The sequence below is a fragment of the Notolepis coatsorum genome (assembly GCF_963971535.1).
Source record: "Notolepis coatsorum genome assembly, chromosome: 3".
Classification (NCBI taxonomy): Eukaryota; Metazoa; Chordata; class Actinopteri; order Aulopiformes; family Paralepididae; genus Notolepis; species Notolepis coatsorum.
The window spans coordinates 150,891,822-150,911,351 of NC_140167.1; the positions used below are offsets into that span (position 1 = coordinate 150,891,822).

Sequence of the window (19,530 nt, forward strand, 5' to 3'; positions counted from 1 at the left end):
TGAAGGCATTATGGCACAAAACTTGCTTCATCAACAAAAATAACTTCATGTTCACTGTTAGCAAGGCTTCTCAGCTTCTCCAACAGTTTCCCATGCTGTGGACCACAGGCCTAACTCTGGACTTAGTGACTAGAAGATGTCCTTCCCTTAGTCCCGACTCTTTCACATTTTATTCCACAAGCAGAGTTCTTTTGAAACATCAAACTTGACAGCCAAAGCAGTGAAACCAATGCTTTAATAGAGAAAAAGCCCATGCCTTTAAACATACATCATAATTCTTCACAGCACAGTATCTTAATCCGGTCATCGGGATCGAATAGCCTCTATCTTTCATCCATCACCATATTCAAAGATTAACCCATTTAAAAGCAATTATAAATTACCAAAGTAATTCAATTACTTTGTCATTTTGTTGATAAATACATTTCATGTCTCAAGACTTAAAAATACATAGTCAACGCAAATACCTGAGAGCCCTCCCACAATGAGATTATCATCTGTATCCCTGGTGATGCATCAGCACAAATTGACGACCAATGTCAAAATTCAGTGCCAAAATATACAACATTCATGTTATATAAAAATACAATATACTTGGACCCACCCTTTTACAACTTTGTTGGTTAGCACTTCTCTTAGACTTAATATTTTTTGTATAAGATCACATAATTTTCACAAAACTATTCATATTTACATTTGAGCAGAAAAATAGACATCCAGCACACTATTTTCTATTTTCACAGAAATTGTAAAAAAAAATTAAATAAAACAATTATAATAAAAACATACCCCAGATCCAGAGCATTAGTTATGATTGTTACTTCAAGTAAACACCTCATTCCCCTGTGAGGACTGAACTATTTGTGTCTTTGTGTATGTTTTTGTTCACACGGCTGCATTAGATACAGTTATTATACAGGACAGTAGGACACTTATACTATAAGACAGCTCCTGCATGAAAACAAAAACACTTGATGCACCCCAGAAAGCCACCATCTTTAAATATAATATGAGCTGCAGAAGAAAATCTGGAGGGGATTACAGAATCCTGGGGGGGGGGGGGGGTGAAGTGGGATTTTAAAAAGGACACATTTGGTTGGAGCGGATAAGGCTTCCAGATAGGCCAATAATAATAATAATAAGTACAAGTATTTACAGGGAAAGCAAATTGAAGGAATGTAAAGCAAGAGTATCATAGAGTTGTAAACAATTTACAGTGCCAATACTTTACAGTGACAGTAAGCATTTGCGTGAGGTGTTGTGCCAATCAACATAGCACCATGTAAACAGAAGAAGCTGTCACTGTGCTCACATACTGTATAGACATCATATAAACCAAACAGCTGCCACGCCTAGCCAGGGGAAACATTCATATAAACCAAACAGCTGCCAGGCCTATCCAGCTAGGGGAAACACTCAGGATCACTTAAGACACCCATAACATATTATGATAATGTTCAGTAATGATTTGCACTAATTGGATGTTGATAATGCATTCATTACTCATGTATGAATGTATTACGCTGGAGAAATAACAGTGTCATAACAAAATTATGACAATGCTGTTGAGAGAGGATGGTGACCTCACCTTCCTATGTATTTCAGTGGAAATGATGATGATGGGTGGCGCTAGAGAAACACCTGGTTAGACGCTATGCCTATGTTTACCCTACTACACTACACTACTACACTACAGTATAATGCATTCATTTAACAATAAATACGTTATGAGCATCCAGGTAATGTAAATCATCACTGAGAATGAATTATTAATTATTATGCCGAATAAGTGAGGCTATTAACAGATAGCTCATAATGCCATGATGTGTCGGTCTCTGCACTGTAGAGACATGACGTGTTTAGAAATCTGTTCATAAGTGCTTCAAACGGCTCATGCACTAGTATAACATATACTATTGTACAGCTGCATGCCTTCATTAAAATGATGCAGAATAGAATACATTTATCCATCGATGTTCTAAGCTACATACGAGGTTCTGCAGTGTGTGGGAAGTTAGAACAAAATGTGCACTTTTCTCCCCAATAGTATCAACTGAAAGACAGTTAAGCAATTGACCTCGTCTCAAACCCCGCTCTATTTTCTGCCCGGAAAGCAATGCTCGGACCAAGAAATTATAGGATTGAGATTTGTGTTCCGTTGAGCTCTCGCCACCGTCCTTCCTAGCCTGCCTTGGGCTTCGAAGTTCTAGCCAGGATGCAGACCTGTTGTTAGCTGTTAGTACTCAGAGGCATAACATGCATGTTTGCATCCTTTTATGTTGGGAAACAAGCTGTATCTGATATTAGAATGGTCTGTTCCTATAGCGATGCAGAAAAAGTGAGAAAGAGAGGATTCTGACTCCTACGCAGAGAGTTGGATGACATTCCACTGTCAAACATCTCTGCCCGAAGACAAAGTAAACAAACCCGTGCTATATTATTATTTTTTGTCTCTGAAAATGAGTAAAACAAATGATAAAGAAAAAAGTTAAATAATTCACACCATTTATTCACTGTGTCCATGGAAACCATGATGAACGCAGCCATAAATGTATAGTCTGTTTACTTTTCTGATGACTACTGCATAACTCATAAATGTTCAGACAAGCTTAATTTGTTGTTATTTGTGATACTCTGTATAAACCCAATTCAACCTTATATCGATTTTGTCTTTCTCTTCGGCATAGGTGTTTAGCAGGCTGTGACGTACAGGCGTACTGACAGGTCTGTGTGTGCCTCCTTCTAAAAGGTTATACTTTAAAGGAACACTCCAACATTTTGGGAAATACACTTATTTGCCACCCTCCCCAGTGTCAGTTTTGAGAGTTGTTGGAAGTTGTATTTCTTCACGTTTGACTGTGCTATACTGTAGCTAGCTGCTCCTTACTGCTTCCAGTCCTTGTGCTAAGCTAGGCTAGCATGCACCTGGACCCTCTCTCCGGGGCTACTAGACACACCTAGAGAGGAAACTGAGTGTTGACTTTATGGCAGTACAACAAGCTTCTCAAAGAGAGAGAGAGAGGGAGAGAGAGAGAGAGAGAGAGAGAGAGAGAGAGAGAGAGAGAGAGAGAGAGAGAGAGAGAGAGAGAGAGAGAGAGAGAGAGATAGTGAGTTGGGTTTATGAGCTAGGCTGTGTGCAGTCTATGTATATCAAAGGCCTCCTGTCTATTAATAAAACAGTAGGAAACCAACTGGTAAAAAAAGAAAATGCTGGCCACATACACACAAAACACTTTCCATGATCCTGTGCATTTTGACACTTCATATCGTAGCAGTGTCGGGGTCAATTCACTTTCACTTCACTCCATTCAAAATGTAATTTGAAACTGCAATTTATGTTATTAATGACAGATAATACATTTTCAATCATTTCTTTATAGTCTGGGTATAAGTAGCAGCTTAACTACACTGGTAAAATGGACAACTGGACTATACTGTATGCCAAGCTGCTAATACTGAAATACACAGTAGCTTACTGAAAGCGATATGTATAGTCTACTGTCTATTGCTTGATGCACACAGTACTAAATGCAGGCCTACAAATATATTGTATATTGTTTGACGAGTGAGATTATTAGTTTGATGTTTGAACCTATCGTTTGTCCCTGTGCACTGTATGGCATTGCCGTTGTACTACTGTATATTTCTGTTGTACTGTGAAACTTTGTGAAGTTGTTGATATATCTTTGCACCGTTGTCACCAACAACACATTTCTGTACATTCATTGCATTTGGTGAACAAAAAAGTGCTTCTGATTTTGATAAGAATGTCTCATGGCATTTACATTTTTTACATTTTGAAGATATTCCATTTTGTGACTGATTAGTGAACTGACCCTAATCCTGAAGCCAAGGTAACTCAACTTCCACTAAACAAACTGTGATGATACCAATGGCTTAACATTTGTCAAAACTAATGGTGCCCAAATTATAAGGTCTCAGTGGTATTTTATTTGATCATTAAATCCATATAAATTACAGACTGAAATCTGCATTTGTGAAAGTGTTAAAGGCAGAGACGCAACTGTGACCAGGACAAAATTACCTCAATAGCCATTGCCCAGTTCCAGGTACTGTAGGTGGACTGTGTTATTATGAATAATTTTCTAGCTAAATAGTTCAATACATGAGACATCAAACGTACATTGTCAAAACTGCCTCATAAGATTGGAAAGGAGAAAATTGACTGATTACTAAAAGCATGCTAGGTTAAATGTAGGCTAATCAGAGAATGCTTGAAGGCATTAATACATACTCCACAGTAGTGTGCTTTTAAGTGGTATATATAGATCTAGTCTAAATAGAACATATTCCATTTGATTGTATGCAGCAAGCCTACTTAAGACAATGATTTGACAGCTGAATTGAGTAGTCAGCAAATTGTTCACCATCAGTGGTGAATAGTATTTTGATGACTATTATGCCCTTCAATCGAATATAACACCACTTAAGACGTGGTAGTCCTTCAAAAGCTCTCAGCATTGTAGTCAAGGGACAAGTGCGGTGATAGAGAAGAGACAGTTTCATAGATGACCAGAATTAAGAACTTCTCACAGTAGCCTAATAGCTGCTCAGTTATAATGACACAATGAGACCATTGTGAGAAAAATATATTTCAACGTATACTTTTCTTCCTCCTTCAAAACGTAGAAAATGTGTCTTTGGCCCATACTGTACCTTCATATATTTGTTCAGAATCATAACAAGTAGCTTAAGAAGAAGTCATCGATTGTGCTACAGTTGTCCTTTTTGTGTTTGACATTCAACCTCGCTCTCCTTGAGGTTTGGGAGATCAGGACGGATTTGAGAGTATGGCTCCTTTCCTCTCTTTGTTTATCTTCTGTCTCTTCCGTTCCTCTCTCACTGGACTGTGTGCTCGCCACGGACAATGTGAGAGGAGAACTCGTAGCGGTCTTTGCTGCGGTGGCCACAAATGTTGCACTCCAGCGGGTCTCTGTAACCATGGCAACCCATGTGGATAGTGTACATAACGTGGTCTAGGAAAAGGACCCGACAGTGCTCGCACTGGAACACCCTCACCTCCCTGCCCTCCCGCCCGAACACACGCACCCCGTCCCGGCTCACCGACCTCTCCGCGACACCCCGGATCAGCTCTGCCGCCGTTCCCAACCCACCCCCGGGCCCCAGCATGGCCTCGAACCCCCGTTCACCCGGGTAGACCACTGCCGGACTGGCCTGGGACCTGGGGCGGGGAGGGGGGTTGTTGTGGCCGTGGTAGGCCAGCCTCTCCTGGGGGCTGCTTCCGGCTGAGTCGGCCGAGTCCAGCCCGCTGTTGGTGGGAGACTCTTCTTGGCCGGCCTGGGGATGTGGCTTACTGTGCCTAACCAGGGCCGCGGGCCCGTTGGAGATGGGGTGGCCGGGGAACTCGGGGCGCGGCGGGGGCAGATGCAGCTGAGATGGGAGCGGAGGCACGGGGGCATTGCGGCTCACTGGCCGCTCCATGCGGTGGCCCAGGGGGAAGACGTGGTGGAAGAGGGGGTTTACCATGGGCACCACTTCAGCCATAGAGAGAGGCGGGCCGGGGTGGTGGACCAGGGGCCGGAGGGTGTCCGACCCCAGGTAGCTGATGGCGTTGTTAATGGCCTGGTCCATCATGTGGGCCTGCATCAGCTCGGCCTCCTTCTCATACTTCAGGCCCATCTCGTAGCCCATCTCAGGGTAGCTGTAGCGTACCATCTTCTCACCTGCACACAGAGAAGTAACACCATCATCACATATCACTGGCAACCTGACAGTGAAATCAAACATTCTGGTGCAACCTTTTTGGAATCATGAAACATCCAAACTGCACATTGAGAATAGATACATTAACAATTTGTCAGGAACCACTGCCTTTTAGATGCAAGCAAGACACAGAATTAATACGGACTGGCGTAAAAATGTCAGAGCCTTCGCAACATAACTCCACCTCTCTGGATGGAAGTCGCGGTGTCGTTAACAGTCCGGGTGTTTGTTTTGTCACATTTTAGTATTTCGTCTGCTGTGTCTAATGGGGTGGAAAGCCCCATCCATCCGAGTGCTCTGTTTAACCCCTCCAAAGCAGGGATGCGGTGAGTTGTTTTTTCTCGATAAAGAGCAATGACAAAGCTACAGGTGTGCCTCACCACAGAGAGAAAAACATTTCCTCGCCTCTCTCTCATCCGCTCGCTGTACTCACTCGATCAGTCTCTTCCTCTCTGTCTAATCGTCCGGTGAGTAAACAGCTAATAAGACACAGCATTTCCACAGAGATGTCTCTTGGATGTGCTTGTGAGAGGGGCTATTAAGTCAAAGTCAAAATAAAAGTATACAAAGTGCGGCACACTACAAAATAAATAAAAACTAAAATTTACATTTTATCGTAGGAAATTATTCAAACGAATAAGATATTAGTTGTGTGAGTGTGCACATGCGCACGCACACACACACACGCACACACGTGCCCGCACACACACACACACACACACACACAGTGGTGGAAGAAGTACACAACTTGGAAAATGGTCAAAGAAAAAAGGTAATTTTTAAATTCGAGTGGATTTGAAAGCAGAACAAATCAAAAGTACTGTACTGGGAGCGTTTATTGGGCCTCATTAATCATATTATAAGTAAAGTACACGTGTACACTAAGTAAAGAACATTTGTAGCAAGAGCTTTTTTTTATATACTACACTATACTAATGTCCCCTTAAATTATATTTTAAACAATCCTTGGAAATGGATTGCATTTGTGTTTTGTGTTTTATGTAAACTATGGCACAGTGTATGATCAAATGTCTACCTTAAGCACATACAGACATGTTGATAAATGCAGTGTGGGCTATGACTGCCAGGGAACCAGATGGAAAGGTTGAGCATTGATGGTAAAACCTGTAGCCTAGCTTTTAAAGTAAAAATGATGATGCTCTCATCAATAGCTACATTTTTTAAAACTGCATGCGAGACAGAGTGGTCAGCGGCAGGGAGACAAGCAAGCTTCCCTTGCAGTTTAAGCTCAGTCCAGTGTTGACGTTGGCGTTGTTGTTGTGCCGACATGAGATGGCCACGGGCATTGGTAAGTGGCAGTTCATGCCACGTTCCACAGATGTCAATGGTGGCCTTCACAGAGACACACACAAACACTCTCACACACACACACATACACACGCACACACACACACACACACACACACACACACACACACACACACACACACACACACACACACACACACACACACACACACACACACACACACACACACACACACACACACACACACACACACACACACACACACACACACACACACACACAGACACTCACACACACACACACACACACACACACACAAACACTCTCACACACACACACACACACACACACACACACACACAAACACTCTCTCACACACACACACACACACACACACACACACACACACACACACACACACACACACACACACACACACACACACACACACACACACACACAAACACTCTCTCACAGACACACACACAAACGCGCGCACACACACACACACACACACACACACACACACACAATATGGAGATGAGATGTACAACAATATAAGGTGTGTTTGTTTATTTTATTTCAAAGCTGTGAATTGTGAGCTGTGAGTTGCTCACAGTATCAGCTTCTCCTGTTTCTACCCAGACATGCGCTTACAGAGAGATCGGCTAAACTGCTGAAAGAAATCAACCCTGCAGAACAAGTATGAACACAGGTTCAAAGGGGAGTAGATAACATGCTGTAATAACATACTTACAGTACCAGGTTATCACAGGTTATTACAGGTTATATACAGTACACACTCTGTGTATATATACCCAACTAAATGAATGGTGTATTAACAAACAAACAAAAAAAGAACGCACATCCTCTGTTCCTTGGTGCTGAGCCAAACTGTAAAAACAGTAGTACATGAACAAAGTGGGGCTCGCAACTCACTTTCAATGTTCCAAGGGTGTTTTATTGGAATGGTCGAAACTTTGTACTATTGATTGATTGATTGAAATTTGTATTAACAGATTTCAGAATGGGTACAATACAGTACAGCTCAATACACACAATTGTTAAGGGGATGCAGACCAGAGAAAGACTTTCGTCTTGTTTACATCAGGGTCCCCCATTTTCAATTCATCATAATATATGCCATAAATGACATACAGATAGACAGTAGGCCTACAGCTACATCTATACATTTATGACATACCAGATTTACAAATACAGTACTGTTTTTGATACAAGAAGAGTCTAAAAAAGAGAGTATATACATTTGACGAAGAAACTGTACATCTGCTATTGGACACCAATAAAACACCTTTGGATCATTGAAAGTGAGTTGCGAGCCACGCTTTTGTTCATGGTTTATTAACAAAAACATCTGATGAAACTTGTGATTTGACACAGACAGACAGACAGACAGACTCTAGATTATCAGCGGTTAAACAATTAGCAGTCCATTTGAAGCAATTAAAAATGCAGTCCATTTACAATTGAATAGCAATTGTCTATCCATGTCTCTAATGAGCCTTTCAAATATAAAGGAGGGTTGGTGGGTTCTCTGAGTTCTAGCTTTAGGAGAGAGGTTATTGGAGCCTTTACACTTTTCATAGACAATGCTAATTAAATTTGCACCAGTGGTTTAATTAAAGAGACGTGGGCTGGAATATTTTCTCCTTAAAGGTATCATCTGTAATGCCGCCAAACAGCAACCTCTAAGGAAGAGAGCCCCGCTGGGTATTGCATTTTGTTCAAATGTTTGACATATTTTCCAGATTGTACCTTTAAGAACTATTAGGCCTAAATTATCTTTTCCCCATCGTGAACAGGATGGCAACATGTGGTCACTCACTCGGTAAATGGTGCAATTTTATATAGCGCTTTTATCCCAAACCATGCAAGGGGCCAACCTGCTCATCGGGAGCAATTAGGGGTTAAGTGTCTTGCTCAAGGACACTTCGACACGCTGCCCGGGAATCGAACCGGGAACCATCCGATTACCAGACGACTGTTCTACCTGTTGAGCCACTGTCGCCCATCACTCACTCACTCACTAATTTTGTCATGGACGCTTTGGACGTTTTGCAGGATGCATGCGCAGGTCATGAGTCTGGACCTGGAAATTCATGGAAAGGTCTTGTGGCGTCCTCTCAGCTAATTAATTACTTACAACAAATGGTGGTGATGGCTCAATACTGGTCCTTTTACATTTAAGTTCAACCTTCACTGTTGGAAACAGGTTGGACAAGTGGTTCTTCAACACATTTGTACTGATTGCATTTGTTGTCCAGATAAATTATTTTGTATAATTTCCCCTCTGTCTCACTTGATTCGGCAGGCACAATATACTGTACACCAGGGGTCAGCAACCTTTTTGATATGAAGTGCTATTTTTAAATGTTCTCGTTAATCAGTGTGCCATATCAACATTAAGGTTGACATTAAGTTCAATTATGACACCACATCAAAATGTAAATCTCCAACAGATCTGTAATTCTATTTCATCCATATAAGCAACGTACATAGGAATAGTTTTATTAACAATTTTCCTCATTATATAAGAATGCTATACAATAATGCTGCCGTCTTTATGAGATGCTTGCTTGCTGTACCTGGACACATTCAGCCTTGTCTGCATCATCTTTTAAAGTTTTCTCATGTTTGGTGTCAAAATGGCGTTTAACACTCAATGTTCGGCAAACAACAGACTGACCCTTCTGATTGGCTCTGACCCTGAAATATCCCTGATGTCGGTCAACCTACCATAAATAACAGACTGTGCAACTGCCAGTGGCTGTGAAAGGATGAGAGGACACTTCAACATTTCCAAAATGGTTCCTCTCTTCCACACTTGCTAGTGTGCCATTGGTTTAGATACCGCGTGCCAATGGTGGCACTCGTGCCTGAGGTTGCTGCCCACTGCTGTACACCAATGTTCCCTCAAAAAAGATTTTCGGTCTGAGCAAACACTCAAACCTCCTGAGCAGACATCAGCAACTACTGAGCAACATACGTCACCTGCCGGTTAGTTGATAAGCGGCGGTTTATCAACTAACCAAAGTTACTCAACATGCTGTATTATGCCTAAAGTAATCTATCTGACAAATCTCAAGAAAATAACTAAATCAACCTATGACAAAATAATATATATTTTCAAGTCTTACTGGACAAAATAAATAACAAGAAAATAAGAAAAGAAAATAAGAAAAGTAATGTTCTAAATAATACCTCTTCTGTATTAGAAAATCCAGCTTTAAAAAATATATCTTTCTATCTTTTCAATGTAATGTAAATTATAAAACAGTAAACTCACAAAGATACTAATTTAAAAGTGCACTATGCAGTTTCGGATTTGTTCACATTTGCATAACTTGCAATTAGTTTACAAAACTAATTTATTACACACATAATCCTTAGAATGATTGTATCATAAGCATCAACCGCTTAACCTGCAATGAGTCTGCCTGGCCATTTTAGTTTTAGTTTTTGAGGACTGCATACTTTTTTTGCAAACCAAAACTACATACTTTATACTTATAGCACATGCCTGGTCTCTTTTGAAAGATGACATTCTGAAGTTGCTGATTCCAGAAAGAAAATTCACTTTTAGTGCTAATGCAATAGAGTAACATAGGTCTGAACTTGAGTTGTAGAAAAACTTTTTTTTCAAGTTTTTCTGTAGTAGTTAGTAGTCCAGAGGTAGTATTTCCCCAGAAGGTGGTATGGCTTACAAATCCATACGGACCCATAGCCTGAAGCCTTATGTAGTAGATGTCCAAATTTCATAAAGATCCATTCAGAAATTAGTGATTAGGAGTGATTTTGGTAAACTGTGTACAAAAGAAAAACTCAGTTTTCTCATAGACTTCAATTCATTCTGCTGTTTTTCTCTTCCTGTTTTTTGCTTGTTAGTTTTTCACCTAGATCCTAGATCATACATCCCCAGATGGGGTATCATTGGAAAGCCACACTCATTGGCTACAACCCTCGACAATAATTTTTGAGATTGCCAAATGACACGTGGGCCCCTGCAGGTTAAGAGGTACCAAAACATCATTTTGAGGCATCAAAATAGTTTCAAATTATTTTCTTTCTCTCTCTGTATAGCTGCATACTTCAATCAATTCTGTCAACTTTGCCATCAAACTCTCGCCTCGCACAGCTTTATTTGTAATGTTTTTCTGTGTCCATGTGAGCTTTGAGATTGCCAGCACCTTTATTAGACACAGAAACATATGGTCAAGCTTTGCACGCGTTGCACTCCGATTCCAATTAGTCTCGACTGCGACTGTAAATTGGGAATTTTCTCTGCAGTTCATCTGTAATGTACATTTTCACTTTGGCATTGTGAGCAGAATCAATGCTGGTCGGATCTGTCCGCTTCCTCCTCTGTTGTGTGTGTGAGCGCAGTACTGACGCCCACAAAGCACTGAAAGCGGGCTTCTCTGGGTAACGTCACACACAACAGGGTACCGTAGTATTCGGTGCAACGCGCCAGTCTATTCAGCTACATGCATATTTTACACAAACGTTTCTGTGCGCGACAGATTTCAGATGTGCGCGGGAGCGTTTTGCCATGTGCGAGCGCACGTTAGAGGGAACATTGCTGTACACTGTTAATTTTGCCCAACATGTTGCTGGTGTTTCTGATAGAGCGATAGAGAGAGAGAGAGAGAGAGAGAGAGAGAGAGAGAGAGAGAGAGAGAGAGAGAGAGAGAGAGAGAGAGAGAGAGAGAGAGAGAGAGAGAGAGAGAGAGAGAGAGAGAGAGAGAGAGAGAGAGAGAGAGAGAGAGAGAGAGAGAGAGAGAGAGAGAGAGAGAGAGAGAGAGAGAGAGAGAGAGAGAGAGAGAGAGAGAGTGCTGAAGGCACTGTCAAACTGTCGTTGTTTGCAGCTCTCGCGCCTGCGCGTGTGTCGCTATAAAAGTGAAGAAAGTGCAGGCGAAAAAGTGCAATTGGTATTTTTATCACGAGTATTGAAACTGTGTCAAATATTCAGAATGCATAGGGAGAATCTATGCTTTTGACAACAATAGTCCGATACTGTGGAGTGAATGTATGTGCTATATCAGAAATCGACTATACCTCTGTGATGAGTTAACGTGCATATCGCTGCATTTAGACACAACTGAAGTTGGCATTTTATTCATCAGATCCGCTATTATAGACCTTTTCAGAATAATTCTGTTGTTGGGGAACATATTTGGCCTCTGTTTATGTCACGTCAGCTATTGTATTAACATAAATTGCTACAGGAAATACAAAGGGGCCCATTTAGAATGTTTATGTCAAGTTAGAAAAGGAGTTTGTGCAGCTCAGTATAGGCTACAACCAGTGTTGTAGTACTTGACTGATTTTCAGGACTCGTGCCTCGACTTGGACTTGAGCACTTATGACCCGGACTCGGACTTGGACTCGAGCATTGACTGCATTCGGACTCTGAAGGTGCAGACAAGGACTCAGACTTGTTAATTGATAAATACAGTTATTTATTTTATATATTCTTTTGTAATATGCCCTAATCATTTGGCATAAGATATTGATGGCTAGTGCATTTATTTGGCTATTGTGTCACAAAGTAAATTAACTCCCTTTGAAATGGTGACCACTGTGTCATTTATGCTTAATGTAGACCTTTTTTTATGTGTATGTCAGCTCTTTGACTGCCAGAGTGGAGTGGACTCAACCTTGATGACTTGGACTCAGACTCGGACTCGGACTAGGGTAATGGGGACTCGACTCGGACTCGACTCAGGCTCTTCTTTGGTGACTCAGACTTGGACTCGGACTCAAACAATGGAGACTCGACTCGGACTCGAGATTTAGTGACTCGACTACAACACTGGCTACAACACTTGCATGTTTCATCAATGAGGAGTCAGTCAGTCAGTAAGTGACATTGGCCTGTATAGGGCCACACCCCTCCGGGTCCGGCCAAAAAGACACACGTGTTTTACTCTAAGGCAGGGGTCAGCAACCTTTTTGACATGGAGTGCCTGTTTGAAATATAGTTGTAACTAGTGTGCCTCAACAATATTCTATGCATCGTAATTTTTTTTTCTCATAATCAGGTATTTTTAATGATCATTTTTACATTATTACATCATTATTGTTATTGTTATTATTAACAATATTATTATGATGGTTGTATCAACCCTAAATCTGAGTTGGGGGGGGGATGCAATGCAGACAAACAGCTGCATACAGTGCGACCATTTCACTCACATTTGCCCATTCATTTTTGGACACATCACACACCATCGGTGTGTGTACTGTACGTGTGCTGTCATAGCTCCAACTACAGGCCTAATGGAGAACACCAGGAGAACACCAGGATGTGAATGGAGGGTGAATGTGAGGTATATCGTGTAAATACATTTTGATTGATCCTACACTGTAAAAAAATTACTAATAATAAGTTACCAGAACTTAAAAATATTGAGTTCAGTTACTGTGCATTAAGGTTTTCAGTTTCAATCATAATAAGTTAACAGAAAAATAAGTAGACAACCACATTATTTCAACCTAATAAAACTATGTTTATTGTCATTGTTTTAAGAACACAAGTTGACTTGGTCACATTTTGAGTAAAAAAAATTGCTTTTAACATGTGCAATGTTCAATGAAATTGAAAAATAAATAATACAATTTGTTGATTAATCCCACTGGTCACAATGGTGACCGTAATAATGTTTTTGTTATAAGGCTCTGCAAATGTTACTGAATGATGTAGCAATGTATTTTCAGCTAAATTGAAATAATAAACAAATAAAGGGTCTCAATTAAATATGTGGTAGTAAAAAGAACCTGTGGGAGGATTTCAACAAGATAAATGCGACAACAGTGCAAAATAGTTCACTATAATAAAAATATATATATATTATTTAAATTTTTTATATATATTTTTTTAATGCTGCCCCCTGTGCCTATGAAAATGCCCCTGCGTGCCTATGCAGGCACGCGTGCCTAGGGTTGCCTACCCCTGCTCTAAGGCAACAGAGTTACTCACAAACTAATAATATTAACATATGCTTTGTTATCTTGTAACTCAATCTGTGTTAGTTCTTTATTTGTTCCAAAGTGCTGTACAGTAACTATAGACCTGTTCGCCGACAACGACATAACAAATATGCGCATGCAGACCCCGAAGCAGAAAGGAACGTAATCCTGGTCAGAACAACGGGGCAGATTACAATATGATTATTGCATTTGTTAGCCATGCTAGTGATCTAAACAATCAATCCATGCCAAAGCTAGATACGTAAAAGGTGAATGACTCACAGCCATGCTGATTTGGCTAAATTACATCCAGCCGTTTTCGTTTGAAACTACTTTTAGTAGGGGAGTGCCATGGTTTCTCCATAGAGCCCTGTTGTACTTATTTTGGCGCAGCAGTTTGTGCAGGTCCGGGGTAACTTAGTCACGTGACTCAGTTGGTATTGCTGATTGGCTCGAACACGGTATGTTTGTAAACAGCGAACAGGTCTATATGTCTGTTAACACTTTAAGTGCCGAAAACGTGTTTAGGCGTCTTTCCTAGCCATGCTAAAGTTGCCGAGGACGCCCTTAACTCGTCTTTAATATCAATATTAAAAAATCTGTGATCGAAATCATATTTTTCCTCCGCAGCCCTGAGACACAGTGCTGGCCTCCTCTCAACCCTCTAGCGGTTCAAGCGCCATCTGGTGGCCGATCGGCAGAAGCGCCAAATAGGAAGTCATATGGATGAAGTGCTGATCGTCCATATTACTTCCGGGCACTCTCTATAGGTCCCGGGACTCGATCTCGACACAATACATAGCGATCCGTTGCCAATAACTCGATAAACAACATGATTTGGACGTATATACTATTATACAACCTGGAAATAGATCGCGTATTTCTACATCCCATAATAGGAATATTCAGTTCCACGCTCATCGTCCGACGGCGCGAGGAAGATACGGTAAGATTCAGCGTTATTTTTGAACGTGTTCGATATAAACTGCTCTGATGATCATATCACCCACACTAGATGAATGATATAACGCTGCCCACGGAATTATAAACGATCCCCCGCCCATCCGGTCATCATCAGATGATACGTAGAAACTTCTAGAAGTACGTCCAATTGAAATTTTTGATCTCGCACAGATTCCTACCAAACTGTATTTCATCATCAATATAATGCATTTGGGGCTATAAATCACGTCTGGAGAAAGCTGCAGAAAGAGATGAATACATACTTATACTTTAGACCATATTTTACTATGAATATGTGAATGAAAAAGTTTAACGTTGCTACACAATGAACAATACATATAGGACCTTGAATGGGCCCTAATAATGGCAATCTAGCAATAGAATTTAAAAAGTTATAGCCCTGCAAAGAAGGGGAACTTCTCCATAGACAAATAGAGATGGCAACGGATGGTATATCATGAATTTAGCCTTAGGCAATCAAAGTCCTAGATACTTATTCGCCTGAATATACTGTGAGATTACCCCACCCCACTTTTCAAGAGAGCATCTTGTTTTTATGTATTCATATTGCAACATAATTAAAGTTATTTATATTTGTGTGGCTGATAAAGCTAACTATTAATGGTGCTACCACAGCCCACAGCACCACTAAAAGTAACATGATGGCTGACCAAAGCAAACTATTTGGGAGTCTGTAGTGGGCTCGGTTTTTGAGCTACTGCGAAAATCATGGTATCAACTAGAATAAAAAAATTCAAGAATTCCATAGATACCATAATGTCATACTAACTTAGGAGCTAAATATCACTCAAAAGATAAACTTTCTTTCCCAACACCTCTCAATCACTAGTCCGCAAATATAAGACAACTTTTAAGATTCAGATTCAGATTCCTTTTATTGTGACATCATTTGGTACCTTTTACAGCAAATACATTTGAAATACGCTTGTTGTGGTTCCTCACCGTAGCAGCATCCAATATAATATAAAAAAAAAATAAAAAAAATGGCATAGAATAAAATAAATGTGCAGTATGCAGATAATACACTATATAAAAGTTAAATTACAAAATGGCTATATACAGTTCCAACAAGAAAATACGCAAGTATCTAATTTGCAAAGGAGCAAGGTGTAAGGTGTAATGTTTCTCAAAAAGCCCCCTAAAATGAACATGGATTTGGAAGAAGCTACATATTTCCAGGTTGATTGATTTAAAAATAAATGGAGCCCATCCTTTTGAACTACCGTCGTAGGTTAGTCAAGTTACTATGGCGACTCCTGGAGCAGTAACTCACCCACAAACTTCTGGGGGTGGTGCTCTTCCTCTTGCCAACGTTTTGCAACCGCTCTATGACGGCGGGCCGCTCGAAGCTGCCCATGGTGATGGCTTCCGCTAGGGGTCTCGGCTCTTTGTGGACTTCACCTGAGGGGGGGGGTCTGAATTACAGAAGTTCTTGCAATGCAGTAGTGACTAGTGATGACTAGGTGATGGGTAATTTTTTTTTAAATGTCTGCAGTGAACAGTGAGCAATTAATTAAGCAGGACATTATTTAATTATCATTTCAGTAGTACGAAGTCAAAACACTGGATTTTTGTGTGTGATGTCATTCAATCAATCAATCAATCATTCCAGGAAGTATAAAACATCTTGATATTTTTTTCATTTTCATAATTTCACTGAAATGTATTTATTACTTCCTGGATTATAATGAAATCACACATTATCTACTGTATCTACTATCCCAAAAATGAATGCATTTGTACAAGACAGTTTACAGTATTGGGATATGTCTGAGATTTTTAGCATGATTAATCAGCATTATTTTTAAACGTAAACTACGATTTGGTTTCAGAGCGTTTGGCGTGTGACACAGCCAGTAGTCAGGCTGCCTGTATGAATCCTTGATTAAAGGTCATTGGGCAAAGCCCCAGCGAGTTTTTAGACACGGTTTTAGAAATATACATAATACATTTACATTTAGTCATTTAGCTGATGCTTTTATCCAAAGCGACTTACAAGTCTCTGTACACGTCATCAGAAGGGCACACTTCTATCAGCTGAATAACAATGTTCAACAAAGTGTTGAGTGCTACAGTGTAGGTTAGCATAGGACAAGTGCATGACAGTAAGGTTAGTTAGGGTTAGATTTTTTTTTAATCTATTTCAGATAATGGTTGAAGTGCGTATTTAGTCGACGGCGAAAGTTTGACGGTTTCGGGTTGTCCTAACTGTGGTGGGCAGTTCGGGTGGGCAGTTCGTTCCACCATTGTGGGGCAAGGACTGGAGCTCTGATAGGAGTGGGTCTGAGAAGGCCAGAAGATGCAGAGGGGGTCTTGAGGGTGTGTAGTTAGAGAGCATTGACCGGAGGTAATTAAATGTACTTCAGCAAATGTGTTATGTACTTCCTCCACCACTAATGTGTTGTTCAATTGAGATGGTGTTCCCCCTTTTAACTCTTTCAGTGCCACTCACGATATTTCTCGGGTTTTTTTATAGGTGGTTGCGTGCCACTCACGAGATTTCTCGGAATAATTTTTTTTTTTTTTTTTTGCGATCTGAAAAATTATTGCATCACCCGAGCCTACCCGAGTATAGCCGAGCTGCGCCGGTGATCACTGTGGAAAAAAGCGCCCCCTGTCGTCTCCCAGATGACATAAGTGATTTTGGAATGGACTCAATGAAAATGAATGGGGGAAAAAATTCGGTACTCCACATTTTCCAGTTCACTGATCCAGCCGGGGTTACCACAGTTCATTCTGGAGCCTCAGATCCCCGCGGATCATGGAGATCTACAGTGTCGCGTTGGATCCATACACGTATCGATTTTTTCAAATGGTGATCAGGAATTGGAATATACCAGTTGGATACCATCTGATGTCAGGTAAGGACTCTATGTTATCAGTGGTAGGATAATCGGAGTAAGTTTGATGAAGTTATAAGCTGTTTTGTGAAATGTCTTCTTTCGGTTTCACTGTAAAAGTCTGTGAGGAAATCAACGGAGCGATTATCAGTGCGCGGCCGTAATGTGCTTGCGTGTACGTATAATATTGATCATCTAGCGTTTATTTGAAAACGATTCATAAAAAGGCCGACGAATATCAACGTTGTGGAATATTCCACTAAAAGACGATTTTCATAGAATGCTCCAGAATGAGCTGTTTTTTATATCAAAACGGGGGCTTTTCTAACTGCTCTGAAACGGAAACGACGCGATAAAAAAACAATCTGCCTTCACAGCACTGACTGGAAAATAGTCTTTGATAATGCGATGGGCAGATTAGACACATAGCCATAATTTAAAACATAGATTAGGCGATATTAACGTTAACATTGGCGCCGATGGTGGCATTCAAGCGGTAAAACGGAAAACCAGGCGTGGCACTGAAAGAGTTAAGTGTCCTGGTGCTGTCATTCATAGCAGAACTACTCACCTGAGTAAGGGATGCTGTTGGCGCCTGGGTCCATGCCCACACTTTGCAGGTAGCTATGGCAGCGCTCTTTATGCTCCTCCAGTGATGTCCGCTGCTTATAGCTCCTGCCGCAGTAGTTGCACTTGTGCGGTTTGCCAACTAAAGGTACAAGTGAGATGACACCAAAAGGGCACACTATTAATTTCAGAGAGACAGAGAGAGAGAGAGATAGAGAGAGAGAGAGAGAGAGAGAGAGAGAGAGAGAGAGAGAGAGAGAGAGAGAGAGAGAGAGAGAGAGAGAGAGAGAGAGAGAGAGAGAGAGAGAGAGAGAGAGAGAGAGAGAGAGAGAGAGAGAGAGAGAGGAGAGAGAGAGAGAGAGAGAGAGAGAGAGAGAGAGAGAGAGAGAGACTACAAAGAAACAAGATCAAATCTCTGAGATGCCCTGGTATGTATGTGACAAATAAAACTCTTGAATCTTGTTCCACTACTAGTATGAAGGATCCCACACAAACTAACACTAGAAGGAGTGGGCGGCTTATAACACACACGCACACACACGCACACACACACACACTCGCGCGCCAGACACCTTGATCTTTGGAGACATACACATAACTCCCACGACCATAGCATGCAACCACTACAGCATTCTTAGGGACCTGCACTGGCTCCCCATTGCTGCACGAATCCGCTTCAAGGCCCTCGACCTAGCATACCGTGCGGCAAAGGGAACCGCTCCCGCCTACCTCCGGTCAATGGTCTCTAACTACACACCCTCCAGACCCCTACGCTCTGCATCTTCTGGCCGCCTCAGACCTACTCCTATCCAAGCTCCGGGAGGGTCATCAAAGAGAAGTCGCCTATTCTCAGTCCTTGCCCCACAATGGTGGAATGAACTACCCACCCCAGTTAGGACAGCCGAATCACGTCCAATCTTTCGCCGTCGACTAAAGACGCACTTCTTCAACCATTATCTGAATATAAAAAAAAATAAAAAATAATAATAAAAAAATCTAACCCTAACTAACCGTACTGTCATGCACTTGTCCTAATAAACTAACCTACACTGTAGCACTCAACACTTTGATGAACATTGTTGCTCAGCTGATAGAGTTGTGCCCTTCCTGATGGCTTGTCGTACAGAACTTGTA

General features: G+C 41.1%; 1 protein-coding gene across 1 annotated transcript in view; it reads right to left on the reverse strand.

Annotated features, from left to right (window-relative positions):
• Positions 1-217: 217 nt before the first annotated feature.
• ikzf2 (IKAROS family zinc finger 2) overlaps positions 218-19,530 on the reverse strand; it is a 157,548-nt gene continuing 138,235 nt past the window's right edge. The window contains 4 exon segments of the mRNA XM_084309494.1: positions 218-5,705; positions 16,263-16,280; positions 16,283-16,390; positions 18,401-18,538. Coding sequence (XP_084165620.1) covers positions 4,861-5,705; positions 16,263-16,280; positions 16,283-16,390; positions 18,401-18,538 — 1,109 coding nt within the window. The 3' untranslated portion in view covers positions 218-4,860.